Source organism: Micromys minutus (genome assembly GCF_963924665.1).
Source record: "Micromys minutus genome assembly, chromosome: 10".
NCBI classification, from domain to species: domain Eukaryota; kingdom Metazoa; phylum Chordata; class Mammalia; order Rodentia; family Muridae; genus Micromys; species Micromys minutus.
Window position 1 is genome coordinate 40316143 of NC_137979.1, and position 20857 is coordinate 40336999.

Consider the following 20857-nt stretch of genomic DNA (forward strand, 5'->3'; position numbering starts at 1 on the left):
ATATATTGGAAGAAAAATCTTTTTAAATAAAAACTTTTTTTAAAAAATCCCCACATAACTATAAAAACATAAGAAGAAATTTTCATACTAGTAGAATATTTGAAGAAAATAAAAAGGATTCTTTAGGTGTGTGGCCTTGAAGTAGGAAAACATAATATCATGGATATTTACTATTTTCCTTTAACAGCCCAAACATGACTCCTGTTTTGTATCTTTTTTTATTAGATATACTCTGTATTTACATTTGAAATGTTATTCTCTTTGCCCACCTACCTCCCCTCTCCCCTTCCCCTCTACTTGTCTTCAAAAGGGTGCACTAGCTCCCAATCACCCTCTCCCCCTCAGTGCCTTGGCTTTCTCTACATTGGGAAAACGTGCCCTCCCTAGACCAAAGGTCTCTTCCCACACTGATGCTAGACACTGCCATTCTCTGCTACATATGCAACTGGAACCATGGGCCTCTCAATGTGTACTCAATAGCTGGTGATCTAGTCCATGGGAGCTGTGGAGGATTTGGTTGGTCAACAATGTTGTTATTCCTATGAGGCCTCAACCCCCCTCGGCTCCTTCACCCCCCCCCCCGTTATCCCAGCACCCTCGACAGGGTCCCCATACTCAGTCTGATGGTTATCTGCAAGCCTGCTCAGCTGCACGATTCTGGCAGAACCCCTGAGGAGGCACCCCTATCTGGTTCCTACCAGCAGGCACCTCCCAGCATCAGCAATAATGTTTGGGCCCTGTGGCTGCACATGGGATGGACCCCAGGTGAGGCAGCCCCTGAAAGATCCCCTCTTCACTCCCTGCTCTTTAACTCGATCCTGCACCTGCTCCTGTGAGTGTTTTATTCTCCCTTCTAAGAAGGACATTTTGGCCTTCCTTCTTCTTGAGCTTCCTAAGGTCTGTAGATTGTTTCTTGGGTATTCAGGGCTTTCTGTGGCTAGTATCCAATTATCAGTGACTGCATACCATGTGTGTTCATTTGTGACTGGGTTACCTCACTCAGGATGATATTCTCTACTTCTGTCCATTTGCCTAGGAATTTCATAAAGCTGTGCTGTTTCTTAATCTACCTTTTTGTTTGTTTCTCCTTTAGCTCAACAGAATTCACCAAAAATCCATGAAGGCTGGTGGGCATACAAGGAGGTGGTCCAGGGAAGCTTTGTTCCAGGTAAATACACATTTATTTTATCTATTTTTAAAAGCATTTTATTTTTTAAACATTTTTATGAAGATAGAAGTACTCAAAACCCCATTTGACAGTTTATTTCTCAGCATCTCATTCCTATGTACTAATAAAGTAATAAACAAACAAACAAAACCTCAGAATTTGGCTGAAAGCCTATGTTATTTCTACAGTGTCATGTTTGCTATATGGTCTGAAATGTATGGTGAAAGTCAGCATAGTCTGACTTAAGCATGGAAATCTATTACACTAAAAGAAGTCTTGTTATGTGAGCAGCAGCTTAAACAGAACACATTGTCCTTCTTTGTAAACTGGCAATTCTAAGGTTCTTCCATCAACAGAAGCCTCCTCCGTAAAGAATGAGGATAGAAGATGAGGACAGAAGCTGCTTTTCCACACTTGATTCAGTGAAGACTATTCTCCACATTCTTGAAACAGGAAGTCTGGACAGACTGACCCCAACATTGAAGCTTGCTGGGTTGCATGCTGTTACTGTTGTCATTGTGGTAGCATGCATGCTCAAGACTCAGGGAATCAAGCCAAGCACCATCTAAAAATAACGGGACATGAGTGGATGCTGTCAGCACACAGGCATTGGACTGAAAAGCAAAGGCAGGCTACAGGCAGAGATACTGAGACTTGAGATGAGGAAAGCAGAGAGCCCTGAATCTCCCACTTGCCTTACTCATGAAATTGCCCTATTCTTGACATCATAGACCGAAATAATAACCTGTATTAACTGTAAAAACCATAGGTCATCCTGCAAGACATCAAAAGATACAGAAGCAAAGGAAAGAGCAGGAGTTTAAAGGGAAAAGGACTCGAAGGATGGCATATCCCACGGTATTTTTAACTTGCTAGATGTGAAAGAGACAGAAAGGAAGCCCTCAAGAATGTCAGTGTATGATCCTCACTCATCCTGGTGCTCAGAACAAAAGATCAAAAGAACCAGCAGAGGGTTCTGAACTTGGTGACAGGCCAAATGTGTAGAGTCCCAGAGCGTCTGGTTTACTCTTGACTACACTGCCTTTCTATGTTTCTATTTCTTTTGTAGAGTTTTTCATATAAAATATGCAAAGAGAAGGAATGTGTAAATTATTTTAAGCATATTTGTTTTTATTCCTGTCAAAGGCTACAATAAGTATTGCTGGACTGATGTCACTGGGGGAAGACACTCATGGTAATGGATGGTGAACAACTCAGTAAAAAGCTAGGTGGCTGCTAGAGAGCCTCAGAGATCAACGTTCCTACCTTCACAAGTGTCCCATGGCACATGGCACATTAAATATAATTTAATTCACCTGGAAGTGAACAGGCTTCTACTGACAATAATGTCAGTTACATATGCTACGTCTATTTAAATAAATATTGATACTTTCATTTGATGTTTATAATTAAAATTTAGAATGTATAATCCCTTTCTATGGTGTAAAATACTTATATTTTGGCAAGAGAAACTGTTGGCTACACTCGCAGTAGCTCAGAGGTTAGATTAATCATTATATTTCTTGTACCGCTGAGTATGGGATTAGAGCAACAAAGGAAAGTCCTTCATTTTGAAATCACTTCTACCTCTGTGGTGACTGACTTATCCTTTGATAGCAATGCATGGTGTCTTCAAAGTTTTGCTTCTTGCCTTATATTACATTATATCTATATATATCTATATCTATATCTATGTCTATGTCTATGTCTATGTCTATGTCTATGTCTATGTCTATGTCTATGTCTATGTCTATGTCTATATCTATGTCTGTCTATGTCTATGTCTATATCTGTCTATGTCTATGTCTATCTATATCTATATTCATATCCACATCCATATCCATATCTATATCTATATCTATCTATATATGTCTATCTATCTATCTGTCTGTCTGTCTGTCTGTCTGTCTGTCTGTCTGTCTCTGTAGCTCTAGCTCTAATTCTAGCTCTAGCTAGTTACATGTTCAAATTCCTATTCAGATTGTGTGATGCTGCTAAGACAACCAACCATAGGAAGGAATCCTTATCCTTCATTTGCAGCTTCCTAAAGAGTTCTATGTTTCTGTATTTCCAGCCTGGTTTGCATACATGTTATAACTATAAAACTTGTGATGGAAAGAAACATAAAGGCCACAGCAGCGATGAGAGAATGGTTCATTCGGTGCCACCAATATAACACTTCCCTGATACAGAGCATCTTGCTTGGGACTAATGAAGAAGAGTTGGTACATAGCTTTTACTCAAACTATGTTCACCATAGAGGCCTAGCTGAGGAACCAGGTGCTGTCATAGGGCTGTTAACCATGATTCTGACCCTTTAGTGTGTATCAAAAATTCTTGTCGACCAGCTCAGTACAGACCATCTACTAGCAGGCTCTGCTTTGTAGGCAAGGCTCAGCTTGTTTGACTCTTCACCATCACACAGCTAATATCAACATCCTGAGTTTTTTGGTTTTGTTTTTGTTTCTTTTTTTCCCCCAACAACATTGTAATGGCGAATTTATGCAATGGCTAGAGTATGCTACCCTAAATTTGGTCAGAGGTACCCTGGTGTTGCTGATGAAATTATTTCTAGGTAAGAACAACTTTTAAAATCTATCTCTAAAAAATCATATATTCTGATCCCCCCACACACACATCCCTTCCCTTCCTTCTCTATTACTACATCATGCCTTGCCCCATTCCATTAGTTCTCTTGACACACACACACACACACACACACATACACACACACACATACACACACACACACACACACACACACACACATACACACACACACACACACACACACACACACACACACACACACATACACACACACACACACACACACACACACACACACACACACACACACACACATAAATGCTTGGGCACTAAAGCCACAAGCCATACTAAAAACGTCAGAATAGAAATCTAGGAAGGTCCCATTTATTATTTAAGCTATCTTATTATTATATAGGGTGCAGTGTGTGGGGGGGGTGGGAGGAGTGTAAGAGGGAGAGAGAAAAAGTGTGTGTTTGTCTGTCTATGTGTGTGTGTGTGTGTGTGTGTGTGTGTGTGTGTGTATAAGAGGGAGAGAGCAAAAGTGTGTGTGTTTGTCTGTCTGTCTCTGTCTCTGTCTCTCTCTCTCTCTCTCTGTGTCTGTGTGTGTGTGTGTGTGTATGTGTGTGTGTGTGTGTGTGTGTGTGTGTGTGTGTGTATGTGTACATATTTGAAGGACAAAGAATAAGTCTTAGAGGTTGTCTTTCATCCATGGACCAGCTTCACTACTCAGTTTGTTCAGTGAGGTTATAAACTTCTGACTCCTAGAGGTACTTTGTGCCAGGCACTTTGTTACTGTTTGTTACTTTTAATCGTTCAGATTACAAACTTCTAAAACAAAAGACTATGGGCCCCAACACCACCTATGACAAAATATGGATGGGCTCAAAATTCTGGTAATTAAAGGTTGTTAGAAGAAGGAAACTGCCATTTCTCCCCAGTGGTGTAGTCACAGGAAGTTACATACACTCACCTGTCCTTAACCAAAAGGAAGACATAAAAGTTGGAGAGGGACTTGTTGGAAGAAGTACTCCAATGAGACAAGAAGAGGATGAGGAGAGAAATGGGGGAATAAAAATCTTTAAAATCCAATTATATAAATGTATGAATTTTTAATAACAAAGCTAACACTATTAGGTTGTCTATGCTGTTGGGGAATTAACAGAGTTTTTTTTTAGTACCATTTAAATTACATTTATTAAATAATAAAATGTGTGTTATAAATATATCACATGTATATAACACATTTTTAGTTTGGTGTAAATACACACATTTCTTTAACCCACTTTGGAAATATGTGCCAAACACTGTCTCCTCACATTCTTCTAACGTTACAAAGGTGAGAATCTTTCCTTTGGAGGTGATACTATACTATCAGCTAGTATTGAATAAAGACATGACATGACTTCTGAGGTTTGGAATGTAGTAGGAGAGTCACTTGCTAAAAATAATGAACAGTCACTGGGCTCCCAAGTATCTGCTTTATCTATAATGTTTACACAGAAGTCTCCCTCTATTCATCCTAAAATAAATGAATCTGGTTACTTCCCTTCTGAAGCCATAAATTACAACCCTCGGGTTATGTATTTTTCCGACCTTATAAAGCTCTGGAGAAGGTGAAAACCCCTCTTACAGCCTGTCAGCTGCTAAGGATCACTCTGTATCCCTAGACCTAGCCCCTTCATCACATTGATCCTGAATGTTTTTCCTAGATCTGCTTCCAACAACATTCTATTTGCCTCTGGGATATGGTTCTAAAGAGCTTAACCTGACATCAATCATTGGAGGCAGTGGGAGAAAGACAGATAAATGTATGGTATTGTACAATATTTTTAGGACTCCTCTCAAAAGTGTTTAGAATTTTCCAAGTCTGAGAAGGTCAAGAGGCTATCTCAGGGGAGGTGTTGCCATAAGGATCAGTAGCACCTTACAGAGGAGGAATAGCAATGGTATTTCAGAAAATGAAGCAAGACAACCAAAGCCTGAAAATGTATGTGGCTTCCTGGAGCAAGAATAGATCTGGGCATTAAGGCAAGAGAGCAACAGGGTCTGATTATGAAGTAATGTGCTTCTTGATACTCTGGACCCTTGAGGCACTTGAAGAACAAAGTATTTCACACATCAAGTAAAAAGATGTTATGTGTGTTAAGATAGGAGCAGTGAAGATTAAAAGAATAGCCCAGCCTTTATGGAGGAGGCTCTCCTCTCCTCCCGTCACCTGCACACCAGATTATAGCATAGGCCTTCCCTACACAGGTGCTTGATTTGGCTAATTTGACTAGGTTCAAAACTGTAAAAGTTGATTTTACTTTCTCAAATGAATTGAGAAGATAAGAGTCTGAGAGTTGTACCCAAGCTGTGTAAATACACAGGGCTTGGGCTGAGTGCAGAGTGTTTCCTTCCCTGTTATAACTATCCTCGGGCCTCGGCCTGGAAGCTTTTAGCCTCCAGACAATCTAATTTTCCAAGGTGACTGATTAAATCCAGCTTCTCTTGGCTTCTGGCTGAAATGCTCTGTGTGGCTTCATATAAACTTTGGTAATACATTTAAAATCTTTTGGCTTCTTCTTATTCTCTGGCTCATTCTGTCTTCACCTGTGTCTAACTTGTTCTCTCTGTAACCTGTCTCTATAAAATTGTCCTAGTAAAACTGTCAAACACACACACACACACACACACACACACACACAAACAAATCACACCACCCTTTCCTCCCAACTTCCTGCCACCCACACACTTTCTTTTCTTCGCTCCTTGCTCTTAAATAGTCTCTCACTTCTCTTGTGAGTTTAGTGTATCCTATCTCTGACTCATTCTTGCAAATCTTTCTCTGATTTGTCACTCTGTCTGCCCCTCAATTAGACATTACTCTTAAACATGGCTTCTAAAAAATAATCCTACCTTTATTATTTGGGATTAAAGTATGTAAGGAGGGCATGTCTGTATTTCAGAAAGTTCATACTTTACTAGGATGTATCTATATCTTTGGATGTGATTCTTTGCCAGAGCAGCCACACTGCTAGATTAAAATTTCCCTACACAGAAAAGACATGTAAGAAATAAAAAAATAAAAACAAAGGACCAACTGTCTAGAAAAAAAATGCTTCTCAGCCCTTGAAGTGATTAATATAATGAATATAATAAATAATAGTAATAATTATTATTATCACAAGAATAATTGTAATGATGCATACCAGTACAAACTCTTGTGCATAATACAAAGAAAAAAATCACTGTTTTTATCAACTTAATTATGTGTCTAAGGAGAATATTGATAGGCAGGTATGTGCCGTTGCACATGTACTAAAATCCTACAGAGTGAGCTCTTGCTTTGCATTTTATGTGAGTTCTTGGGATCAAAATGGGGTCATCAGGGGAGTCATCTTGCTGGCCCAACACTACATGTTTCAAAGTGTGGTAGAAATACCCTGAATATCAGGGAGGGCCTGCCTGCAAATTCCTGGAAAGCTAGGACCAGAGGTTGGCAAGGATATCACCAGTCTTATAAATGAACTTAGAGGCTCATTCCAGTCACTAAAGAAAGCCTGTGTGATGTCAAACATGGGCAAGCTATACACAAGAAACAGGATAAAATTCACTGTGCTGAGTGCAAAAGGACAGATATCAGGTACTTTGATAGTAGACGTAGTCAGGAACTGACTTGTAGAATGGTTTGCAAACCATACTTAATGTTTGAATTCAGGTCCTGGGAATAACTGGAGGACAGAGAAACAGTTATGAACTATTACTTCTCCCTGGAAATATAGAAATCACCATAAATCATGAAACTGGGTCCTTGGCCATTGGACTGATTGACAGAGGAACTTGTCACCATTGTTAGTATTTACAATCAGGACTGGAGCTAAAAGGTTTAATTAGCTCACCATGCCATCCTATGTTGCTTTCTCTAAAATCAACTATAAATGACTCATCTTAGAGTAAACTCTCCCAGAACACTATTTTCCAGCATTTCCTTGCTGGGTAGTCTTTAAATCTCAAGACTACTAGATGAATATAATTATCTTCAACCACCTGTGGTTGCATACTGAAGTCTAATTAACTGTGCTTTGCAAAGAGCCTGTTCCCTGTGTTTAAAAAAGTCTCAGGCTTGACAGCTGTGGTACAAATTGCTCTTCTTTTCTCATAAACTGTAATCAGGAAAATAACCTAGAGAACATGGTCACTGATGATCTAGAATGCCCTCTGGAGTCATAGGTTCTCCATCATTCCTACTGTAGTAAACAGAATCCATGGTGTTCTATTGCAGTGTTAACAGTCCCTACATACTAAATCAACACATAGTTACTATCTTACAGTTTCTTTGGGGCAGTATCTGGGCATGACTTAGCTGGGTCCTCTATGAGGATTGCTCGATTAAACACATTAATCTGACACATAATCATCTAAAAGGGGTCTCATAAATGACTTAGAGTAGTCTATTTCCTCTCTAGGAATGAGGGCTCAGACTCTGAGTTGTTGCTCCTTCATATGTAATGATGCTTCAAAGTTAGTGAGAACGTAACTCTCTTACTTTGAATCTCTTTCTGGGAACTTTGGGGTGTTTCTATGCTTTCTTTCTTTGAAAATCAAACCCATGCATAGTAATGCTCCTTTGGATTAACTCATGGTCAATTAATGGAGAATTTTGTTCACATTGGTAAAATTTGTTTTTACTACATATAGTAATGGGAAAGGAAAAATTTCATCAGATCAAAAACTGCCATTCTACTAAAGCTCTGTGTACTATTGAAGCTGGGGGTTCTAGAGCCTTAACATTTGGCAAAACACATTGCTCTCATGTCTTTGTACAGAGGACCACATAATCTGTTTCTAATCTGCCCAGTATAGTTTAGTGTGGAGTGACCATTCATCTTGGAGGACTGCTACAAAGTAGTGTCTTCTGAAAGGACAGGAAAGTTGTACCCATTAACTCTCACTAGCTATAGTTGCCTACAGAAGACATACCAGTCAATAATTCAGTATAGGTCCCTCCCTTAGTCAAGGAGTTACAGACAGTTGATAATTCCTGAGGAAGGGCAGCTTTTGTTTCCTTCAAAAATGACCCCCCCTAAAATGTTGCCGATACCCTGGTATTCAGAGTATACACACGTGCATATGAGCAACACTCATTAATTAAAGTCACTAAACAACATACACATGGAGAAAACATAAATTTGAGAAGGGGATTTTGGGTGACATGGGAGGAATTGGAGGAAAATGGGTGGATATGTTCAAAATAGTGTCCGTGTATGTATGGATTTCTCAATAAAACCATATAAAATGAATTCCATATTAATTGCAGTGTGGCATTTGAAGATGAAGTAGAAGACATTGTTATGAACCACTATCTTCAAATATAGGTTTGGGAATTAATATCCTTTGGAAAGGATATTGCCTTCCTTTCTTTTACTGAAGACTATGTGAAATAGGAAACTAGAAAAAGAAGGAAAGCAGTATCTTTTCATAGCATTGGAGTCACCTGAATCCCCTTTTCTATCCAGGACTCTAGTTTCTGCTTCTGTTAGCATCACCCCTTCTTACTCTCAAGCTCCTGCCTCTTACAACTGAATGTTTGCTAGGCATGGTGGCATAAACCTATAATCCTATCACTCAGGACACTTAGGTGGAATAAATGTGACTAGTGAGACCCTGTCTCAAAACAAGAAGAAAATTAATAAAAACATTGTATTGTATCCAGGTAATCTACATAACCTTGGGACAAGCTATGAAGAAAGGCTATTAGAAAACACTCATAGGTGAAATCACAAGCAAGTCAGTTTAAGTTCTCAAAATCATTATTTTTCTCACATGTAAAATCAGGCTGTTAACCAACATGGATTTCAATGATTCATTCTATCTCTAATGTTTTGTTTGCTAATGTGACATGTGATTCTTCAGGAAGGTATTGGCTGTATTAAGAAATAGAATGATGATTTCATTACAGGATAATTTTATGTTTTGCATATTGGTGTTTGGAAATGGAGTCGATGATGGAGTTGTCTCTCAACTTTTGAACTCTTACCTCTAAGAGGAAGCAAGAACTTAATGGACACATTTTTCTCTGCTTGCAAAGGGGATGCTACAATGATTCATCCTCAATTATGAATAGTTTCAGCCTTGGAAATAGGAAATAGTCAGCAATAGGATGTCTATTGTTCAAAATATACTGTGAGCCTGCCACTTGCCACACGTTTCCAAACACTAGAAATGTAAATTCAAATAAACTGCAGTTTGTGGTCTCAGGAGTTCACAGTTGACTTTAGCGACATATGATTTATCCTGATAATGTATGGGATGCAAGTAGTATATGCAATATGGACTGGGCACCTAAAGGAGAAAACAAGTAATTCTGCCTTCAAGAAGGTCTCACAGACTAATAATTCTCCTGAAACAGGACTTTTCAAATGTAAAGGTATTTGCCAGGTAGAGAAGGTGAAAATGAGCAATACTGGCGAGTGAAACATAATAAGATGGGAACTACTACTGAATAACAGATAATAACCTCCCTGATATTAGTAAGCATTTCTTTTTATCATCCCCACCCCTATAATGGGCCCTATTATTATGTAACTTCAGAGCTGCATAATACAAAGTATATTGAATTCATAATGGAGCTCTGAGTCCCAGGCTACCAAGTACCACCTCCATGATGTTTGGAGACCACTTAACAGATCATAGCCTCATGTGCCTTATTTCTAAACTTAGGATGATGACAATTGTATTTTAGATGTTTTCTAAAATGCCAAATGGAATACCAGAACTAATTGCTTTTGATAACTATTAACATGTGTTTTATCAGCCCTTGAGATTGTGACAAAATACACCAATAATTTTAAAATTGTTTCTTGTAAAACTGTAAAACCAATTTAAAGCTATTTGGAGTCATGATTGGAAAGGTTGTACTTCATGGTCTCCTGACTGCAACAGGCCTGTGGTTGGGGAGAACTTTCTGACACTAAGAATATGCTGCAAAGGAGGATGCTCATCTCTTGCTGGCAAGAAAAAAAGAGGAAGAGGAGGGAAGAGTGGAAGAAGAGAGAGAGAGAGAAAAAGAGAGAGAGAGAGAGAGAGGGAGGGAGGGAGGGAGGGAAGAAGGTTGAAGAAGAAAGGGAGAAGAGTGGAGAGAAGGGATCAAGAGAGCTGTTCATCTCATGGTGTCCAGAGAGTAGAGAGAAAAGGGAGAGAGGGAGAGAGAAAGGAACTAGGGACAGATATACCTTTCAGAATTACACGTACAATAATCTGTTTCTTACAAGTGAGCCTACCTGTCACCACCTTTTTTATCAATGAACTAATCAATGAACTAATGCATTGATGAAATTAGTGTCTTCATAAGTCTGGCTGGGGATCAAGGACTCCATGCACAAGCCTTTGCAGACACAGTCCATAGCTAAGCCATCACAAGGTACATAGGGAAGAGTCTAACTCAGCTTTAACACTGCATTGAGTTCCTAAGACAGCTTTCTAATCCAGAAAGCTTCTTAAATATGTGTTCTAAAGACATACTGCATATAGAGTTACAACGTCACTGAATGTATGCACAGACCTACTTGCTTATATTAGCAAGGAGTTTATTTAGGTCAATGAATAGCTTCAAATAAGGAGTACTCATGTATGGTTGTTGTGATGGTTAATATTGATTGTTAACTTGACAGAATCTAGTTAGACCTGTTAGACAAACCACCGATCATGTTTGTGCAACTGTTTCTAGACTGAATTCATTGAAGTTCAAAGACACACTCCAGATGTGGGCAAAACCATCCCATAAGCTTGAGTCAGACACTGAATTTAAAAATGAAAGCCAGATGAGCACCAACATTCATTGTCCCCTGCTTCCTGACTGGATGCCATGTGCCCATCTGCCTCAAGCCCCTACCCACTCTGCCTTCTTTGCCATGACGGACATATTCTCAAACTAGGGGTCATAATTAATTGTTTCTTGCATCACTGTGGACAGGTCTTCTGTCACAGCAATGAAATATGCCACCTGTATGATGTCTTTTACACCTACCTGTTCTTCTGGAAAATACAGCTTTTCTGATATCACATGGTAATTCATACCTGGCCAATCAAGGAAGTGATCCTAGAACTCCTTGAGATACAGTTCCAATATTTTGGGACTTATTGGCTCTGTTTTGCCAAGAGAGACACAGTAAAAGTGGCCCATGCTGGATTTGGTAGTAAGGATTCATGATCTGTACAAAACTGGGTCAAAATAATGAAGCCTGATTAAGGTTTGACTGATACATTGGTATCCTCAGGTGCAGGAAATTCTCATTTTCTAGGTTTAAAAAGTCCCTTCCTTTCCAAGTCTTTTGTTGCTCTAACTTGTGCTGTATACCCTGCTGAGCTCAAGTAATATGTGTATAATCTTTTAATTAGCGCATTGTTGTTACTTAGTCCTTAAGTAGTCATGTTTACATTTTTGGAAGCGAGTTGAAGGAAGCCTCAGTTACAAGAGTCTCTAGCCCAGAGACTTAGCTACCTGTGTTTGCTCCCAGATCATGCTCCTAAAGGCCCCATTTTGGTGGTTGCTGGAGAGCAGCTTTCAGTGTCATACATTCCTCTGGATTCTGGAATTTAAACTTTAATTGAAATAAAACAAGGAGATAACTATAGTTATAAACACAAAGAATGAGATTTTTAAATTATTATTTCAGTTAAATCATCTCATGTGACTCTTTGGAGTTTTGATTGACCCTCTATCTTAAAGCACAGCAATTATATTTTTTTCTTTGGCAACTTTCAATTCACACACATAGTATTTTATTTTAAATAATACCTTAAATATGTGTGTCTTCTTAAATTTTTCTGAAGCTAAGGATAAATCAAGAACAATGATTATTTTCTTTTAAGTGCCTATTGTGTGGTTGCTACAGAAAAGAATTGTGTTTCGTGAAGGGAGTAGAATATTTTTTTTTGAGGTCAGATATTTTAGGTGTGGTGTTATATGCAGCCTTGGGCTCTGGACCTTTCCCCTCACTGAAAACTCAAAAGCAGACCTGTGGCTGTTTAACAACCATGGGATAAATATGCTTGGTTTCTATAAGTCAAGTTAAATGACACCATAACCATGGTGTGGTCCCAAAGTCCTGGCTTTCCAGTTACATAAAAACCCAACAGCCCTTTCTTTGCAAAGCCCATTTGAAAGCCTTACCCAAGTTGCTTCCACAAATCAGAGGCATAGATTTACTGAACTGCACTGTGGTGCTCTAGTAGTAAATAGTGCCCACTGAGTCGTTGTGTGGTGATGTGACTATTTACAGAGCAGCCAGCAGGATGCTTTAACCTTAGGTTTGCCTTTATAGCAGGTGGAAGATAATCAAAGCCAGCAAGACTATAACCTCCAGCCAGGCATCTTCTTCGACAAAAGCATGCCAGGACAATACCTGTGTACTCTGAAATCTAGCATTCTAGAGTGTTAACACTAAAAAAGACAAACTGGGACAAAAGCTTCAATGCATCGACTATCCTAAGTGGGGTACTCTATTTAGACATTTCACAATCTGAATGGACGAGATTCCTTTCTCCATCAAGCCTGGCTTGTGAGATAAATGGCTGGAATCGGAGACCATTCTTTCTCCTCACTGATAAGACCCCTGGTGACCGTGGTGCTTTACAATGCAGTATCCAGTTCTGCCAGCTCTCTTGTCCCTCCCTGGACAGAACCGTGTCCCTAGTTGATGTCAAGTTTCAGACCTTTGTCCTTTACAACCTTTAAAAAATAGCTTATAAAGTATTATATTTTCATATGGGTTTTAGTGCCTTTCTACTTCTGCGGATGGTATCCCGCCTCAGCTCTCCCAGTGCCCCTTTCCATATTGTATCTCTGTGAACATCCTACTTTGTTTCTCTGCCTTTTCTTACCTCCCATGCCCCAGACTCATGGAACTTTTTGTCTTTTTCTGAGATTTGGCCAAGCTCCTCTCTCCCGGATATGCATATTGGACAGTTTAGAGTCCAGGATCCATTGTAACTTTCTGAGCCTGAGTAACTTTGTTTAATCTGTTTTCCAATTCAATCCACTTTCTGGGCAGGTCTCATTTTTCTCCGTGTATATGTGCTACACTTTCATCAGCCACTCATGTGCATGAAAAGCCATCTACCAATTCAATACCATCACCATAAAAACTTCCAGTGATGATCTCCACGGAACTATACAAAACAACTCGAAATTTCATGTGGAAACACACAGCATTCTAGATGGGCAAAACAATTGCAATTCTAGGCAGAAAGAGCCAGGCATCACATTGCTTTCCCTGGAACCATACTGAAGAGCCGTACTGAGAGCGGCAACAAACCAGAGATGTAGAACAACAGATGATATTTGAAGGTCTAGAGATAAATAAAGGCAGCCACACACCTAATTTTTGACAGAGGTGTCAAAAACGTGTACGGGGGGCGAGTCGGGGAGACCACCTTTTGAACAAACAAGTGTTAGCAAAACTGGATATTCTCTTACAAAAAAAAATTAGTTGCAAATAGTTGAAATAGTTGCAAATCTGTCACCATGAACAAGAGCTAATTGAACTGCACAATATCTAGGAAGTTTTAACCACAGCATGGATTGGAAAGGGCTCTCTAAGCTCCATCCTTGGCTGAGGAACCATCCAGAGTTTAGGGTTGGCTAGGGGAAGAGAATCATGTCTCCTTGAGGGGGTGGTCACTGGTATTTCTTGTTCCCCAGTGGTTGGTCCCACAACCATGCTTATATGGCCATATTTATTGAACTCTGTAATATGGAGAGGAGAAAAAAAAAGAAAGGAGTACCCATGAAATTTGGATCGGGCTATATTGGGGAAACCTAGAGGAACCTGGAGGGGATGGTGAGTATTACATATGACCAAGATACATAGAATTCATACATGGCATTTTCAAAGAATATTTTTAAAGTATGAAAACCAGTAAAGAAACAAACAAACAATTCTAACTGGATCCAAGCGTTTAAATTAAAATCAGACATTCATAAGCTTCTAATGGTAGACGGTGAAAATACTTTATAATGTCAGTATAAGCGTTGAGTTCCGGAAATGAACCCTAGTAGTACAGGGATCAGCAGCAAGAATCATAAAAGTTCTCTCACGGTAAAATGAACCACCAACTGAGTAGAAAGATAGCTTTATGGGGCGGGAGGATATCATGCCAGCAGTAATGCAGACAAGGAGTCAATGTGGAGAATATAGACAGGGCGGCGAAATACCCCCTCAAGGAAGCCCATGCCAGTGTGTAAGTCAGCTAGCCATCTAACCAAATGCTCCTCACAGAAATGAATGCAAACGGGCAATAAATAATTTTAAAACTTCTCATTCTCACTAGCTGTCAGATACATTCAGATTGAAGCTGCCTTACAATCCTATTCGAATGGCTCCCACCACAAACATCATTGGTGGAGCAGGAATGGGGAACTCATAGCTTCTGTTGTTGAGATTGTTCAACAGCTATGGCAATCAGTGCCAGGGCTTCACAGAAGCCTAAGGCCTAAGCTATGACACAGCCATCCCAGTAGACATACAGCCAGTGGACTTCACAGCCTATTACAGAGATGCTCCCACATTCCTGTTAACCGATGGTCTCTTCACAGTAACTTGGAAAGTGCTATCAGCCCTATCTCAGCCCTGGCTTCAATCACCTGGAATTCTTCTTCTGGACCCCTTTTGTTTCCTTTCTAAAGTAGTACACGTTTTTGGGTCTACCATTTCTAGAATTTGGGGGCCCTTTTGCAGCCTGCAGTGTCTGTTCTTCCTTATCTAGTCTCATTTTTTAAACAAATGGTTTTTCAGCACTTCCTCCTATGAATTCTTAGTGCTTCTGACAGCTTAGCGCTCACTTGTTTTATGTGATTGTAAAATCTCCAGCACTAGCTCCAGAGGTTTCCCAGTTACTACTCCAAAATCACAATCTGTGAACTGCTCTCCTTCCCAGGGTAAGGCCAAAGCCAAGTAAAAGCCTTGTTGAAATGTGTCCGAGGCTGTCTGCCTTACTCTTGAAGACTTAGCTCTTCTTTCCCACACCACTCCAATGCATCAGTAGCCAAGAAGCTATTTCATATTATTTTATATTTAGAATATATACTTTTACATTTGTTTTTCCAGGGAAGGGGAAAATACCTTTTCTATGGTTCATTCAGGAGAAAATATGCTTTCACTTCATCAGTATAAAGCATCTATAATGAAGTGTGTTAGCATCTTATTTTTTCTAATATGTTGCTCAGTGAGACGTCAGCAGTCATTATTGTAGTGTATTTATCCTCTCCGTTTTTATTCGTGCATTTTGTGTAGTGGCAGATACATTTTCCTAAGGACATTCTCAGAAGTCTCTGTCTCTCTGCCGACTACCAGCTCTCACAACTACCATTTATTTTTCTGTTTTGTTTCCTAGAAAATTCGATGCTTTCTAGATTATTGTAGTGTTCTTTTGCACTTATACTTTAAAATAGTTGAAATCCAAAGTTTTTTATTTATATAAAAAATAAAAAGTTTTGGATTTTTATTGAGGTTTAAGTCTTTATTATTATTATTAATTTTTATTTTTGCAGGAAGAGTATATAGGAGATCAATTTTCTGGGCTACAGAGTTACCCAAAAACATCTTTTCATTTGACCTTTCAGTTTAATGATTGCTTATCTGGTAACAGAATTCTAGCTTCAAAATTACAATTTCTTTTTTCAGATTTTTCGTGGTAATCTTCTACAATCAGCTCCAAAAACAGTGTCCCAGATAGGAAACATGATGCTTGTGAGAATTAATATTAACCCAATGTTAAGTTTTAAATGATTTTATTGTAATTTTTAAAATTAGCTTTCTTAAGATAATATCTTTATCCCGGAAGTTAGAAATATCACCACAACTTGCCAAAATGTGTAACTGTTGTGTTATTGTTACTTGTGTTTAGTATGCCTAAGTCTCAGGTTTTAATGGGACAGATTTTGTTTTGGCTTTGGAGATTTGTTTGCTTCAATTGGTCCTCTGGCCTGAAATGGTAAGAAAAAATGGCCAGCAAAAGTGTGTAAATGCTAATAGATCTTACTGATTAAACAATATTAAAATCAATTCATTCTAGGGAAATTTTCTTCTATTGTTTTATAATTGTTTTCTTTATATGTTTACCCTGTCATTCTGGACAGGTTTGGATAATATGTCACTGTCTTCTTACCCTTCTTTGTTTGTCTCTACCCTCATTCAATATTTCTCTCTTCCTCTTATACCTTCTGGCTTTGTCTTTTTTTTTTTTTTTACTGAATTCTGGAAAACGCCTTTTACTTAACTTCTATACATGTACTCTGACTTTCACCAATATTCATTTTTGTAAGAAATTTCTGTTATTTTTATATCTGAATCCATTTTGATACATCAAAAATGTTATTTTCCTTTGTCATGTCAAGAACCATAACCTTATTTTATAGATGTGTCCTTGTTCCTGAATCACTGTAAGGATGCTGGTTGAGAAGCTGGGAATGTGTGCTTGCAGAGTAAGTGTAAGGACCTGAGTTTGTATCCCTACAACCCACATAAAAGCCAGACTCATTGTTGTGTGCTTCTTACCCCAGAGCTTGGTGCAGAGACAGGCAGATCCAGGAAGCACTAGCTGTATAACCTCTCTAACTGAAAGGAGAACGCCAGGTTCAGTAAAAAAAAAAAAAAAAAAAAAAAAAAATGTTAGCACAAAAAAATCAAGTGGAGAAGTGGTTGAGGAAGAAACCTCAGTGTCAGCCTCTGGCCTCCCCACATATGTCCACACAGGCAAGAGACCCACAAACGCACATGCACTTACACAGAGACACTATGCACACACATATACAAACACCAGAGTTACTAATTAAATTATAAGTTTTCTATTCTCCTTGTTATTCTTTTTTTGCAATTGATTTCCTTTGTATGTCTCTTTACCCTGGGTTGTTTGTTGCTGTTTCAAACATAGGACCCTGTTATTGGACGAGGGCAACTAGTGTGGTTTCTTTTGAAAATGTATATGTTTTTGCTATAGGCTTCTGCCTTTTTGAAAAATTTAAAGTAGAGAATGGTAATGGAAATAAGATAGAAAACAAAAAACCTTTACTCGATTTTATGGGAACAATAATGTTACCTAGACCTGGATAAATAAGAGCAATGATGATGATCATAATCACGTTTTGTGGTGGTGTTTCAACAACTTAGCAAATGACAATACTGTCTGAGTTGGTGAGTTATGGAAGGTCAGGGTGTGATGTGCAGAGACAGATCTGTTTTAACTATGTTACTCTTCCCTTTCTGGTGAATATATAGCAGGGATCCTCACATTGATGGGACAAGTTTGGGAAGATATATCTATTTGCCTTCTGCCTATGTGCCATTCATCCATTAAGCCACCAGGTGAATGGGATTCCACAGAGAGAAACGAAAACCACAAAACGCAACATGTAGGATATGTGTAGAAACAAAGACTTTCCCACATTGTGACAGTTCATGTTAACACAGACCTGCATGAGCCTTTGAGGCTTTGGTTAACTATTCTCCAATGTGTCCTGAGCATCATCAGATCAAAGGTTCTCTTGTACCTTTAGCACATTTGGATCTTTTCTGCTACTTTAGATGACACTTAGGGTTCTTTCCTCTACTGGTTGGAATGTGAGCAATCCCATATAAAACCCAGCATTAAGACGTCAGACCCTGCTCACTTTCATGACTCCTTGATTTTCAGTTGAAATAGGTAACATTCCTTTCTGAAATCACATACCACATAGTCTTCACATCAGCCATCATGATTCAGAAATATGTGTCTTCAGACTGTCAAGCACTATTGGGAAAGTTGTCTGTATCTTTTTACTCCTTGTAAGGCCTAACAGTTGTTGCTTAAAGCATTTCTACATGTGATACAATTACCCAGGCTTTCCTCTCAGCTGTTTTCTTCCCCTATCACTACCTGCAGAGCACTGCCCTTTCTCTCATTCTTCCAATGGAGTGATTCTGTCTCCCAAATGCACTTACATGGTGGAGTGATTGATTATATCTATTGCGCAAACATACACTAATTGTAAGAAAGCCCTGTAAATGATACAAGGCTCACCTTTCTGCATATAGGATGATGATTCTGGAACCAGACATTCCTCTCGGTAGACTCTTTCAGACGCTTCGAGAAAATAAATTAACTGCCCTCCCTGATTACTTTTTATGTTGAGTGATATTGGAATGAATTATCAGCTTACGTGTAAGAACCGTGGTCTGAAATTTTACTTGCTTTTATCTAAGTAGGAATGAATCGAACCTGTTCGGCATTTTATTTTACTGTTGTTTTTATTTACCATAAAACATATTTTCTAGGCTAGGAGAATGTAAAAAGCTTGATGATCTGAGTTGAAATGCAAACACCCACTTAAATGTCTTGGTACAGTGACAGCCACATAAATAGATTTGCACAGCACTGGGGAGGTAGAAACAGGACGGGACATGTATTGTGCAGGAAGGCCAATCCTGCTGATTTGGTGTGATCTAGCATCGTTGAGAGACCTCTCAAAGATGGAGATTCAAAGCAAGATGACCAGGCAGGGAAAGGTACCCATGGTCTCCACTCACGGAAACACTCAGTGACTAAATAGATGATGTAAAAATAAGTTGGGAAGCAATAAAGATGCTAGATGTCAGCCTTTGTCCTTCATGCATGCCTGTGTGCTCGTGAAACAGCCCCCTAAGCACATATGAATCCAGACCATAGACATGTACACGTGCATTTTACATTTCACACATGTATGCCCAAATGCACATGCATATGCATGCACACGTATGCACACACACACACACACACACACACACAAACACACACACAAATATATATAAAAAAAAATCACACATTTTCTATCTGGAATTTATTAAGTTAGAAATAGAATTATGAACTAGATGGCTATAATACTTATAAGCCAAGAAAGTGTGAATTATTTGGCCAGAAAAATAAACACTGTATATTTTAACTTTATAGTTTTAGTTATAAAGGCAAGATATTAAATCAAATGTACAGTATGATTCAATTTCCTTTTATATGTTCTCATAACTATAAGAGCAAAACCCTGGAAAGAAAACTACAAAATATAAAATGTGTTTTTTTTTTTTCTTGATGATGGGGTAATTTTCTTTTTCTGTACATTTCTGCATATTTTAATACTGTTCCATGGAGGTGTTATTAAAATATAGATTTTATTTTAAACTAACAATTTTGGAAAGGAGATATTGCTGAGAGTTTGTGTTGAGCCTGTACAAAATATAGCGTATAAAACTGTCAAAATCTTGTAAGTTCTTTTTTATTTATCCGCCATTTTTATAAAGTAAAATTTCCAAGTTTCTTTGAATCCAGTTGTAGTTGCTGAAATTGTCTTACCTCTTGACTTCTGAAAAGTCACTAGTCTGCTTTCTGTTGGCACGATTTGTATTTTCTACAGATTATTTTATATAATATTGACACATTTCTCCTTAGCAGATGTCTTTAAGATGTATCCATAGCATGCAGTTGACTGTATCAACAGTCATGTTCTTTATGTAGGCATACAATGACTGTACCTGTACGATGATCACTTATGGATGATGGTTGAGTTGCTGATCTATTTTCAGCTGGTTTTTCTTTCTGAAATGAAACTACTGTGAGCACTTATATACAAAGTTCATATGTGGGTATAAACATGTTCATCTTGATTAGTTCCTAAGAAAGGAATTGTTATATCTATTAAGAGGATTTCATAGTAATTTATTTTCAGTCGTTTAATGTGATGAAGCATAATGGTTGGATTGTAGATGTTGAGCTAACTTCTATCTCTGATTTAAACTCCTTTTGATCAGGAAATAGTATTATTAAGATGTTATTTATTGACATTTTGTTAAGAATTCTAATATTTGATTAAGAGGTAGATTTTCTTATATTTAAGGTCTTGTACTTATATTAATGTCTCATACATAATGTCTTATATTTAGTTTTGTTATCATCTGATGCTAAATTTAGAGCATAGACTGAAGAAAGAATTCTATATTTTTTCCTACTTTTTGTAAATAGATACCCATCACGGAGGCTGTATTAGTTACTGATCTACTGCTATGGTAACAAGCATAACAAAAGAAGCTTGGAGGACGAAGATTTATTTGGTCTTATAGTTCCAGGGGGGGATGGGGTCTCTATTGCCAGGGA

General features: G+C 38.4%; 1 protein-coding gene across 1 annotated transcript in view; it reads left to right on the top strand.

Moving 5' to 3' along the window:
• Window positions 1-20857, top strand: part of CA10 (carbonic anhydrase 10) — a 463444-nt gene that overhangs the window by 82079 nt on the left and 360508 nt on the right. Inside the window, exon 2 of the mRNA XM_080924326.1 lies at window positions 1094-1168. Within this exon, the coding sequence (XP_080780452.1) occupies window positions 1094-1168 (75 nt within the window). The remainder of the gene's footprint in view (window positions 1-1093; window positions 1169-20857) is intronic.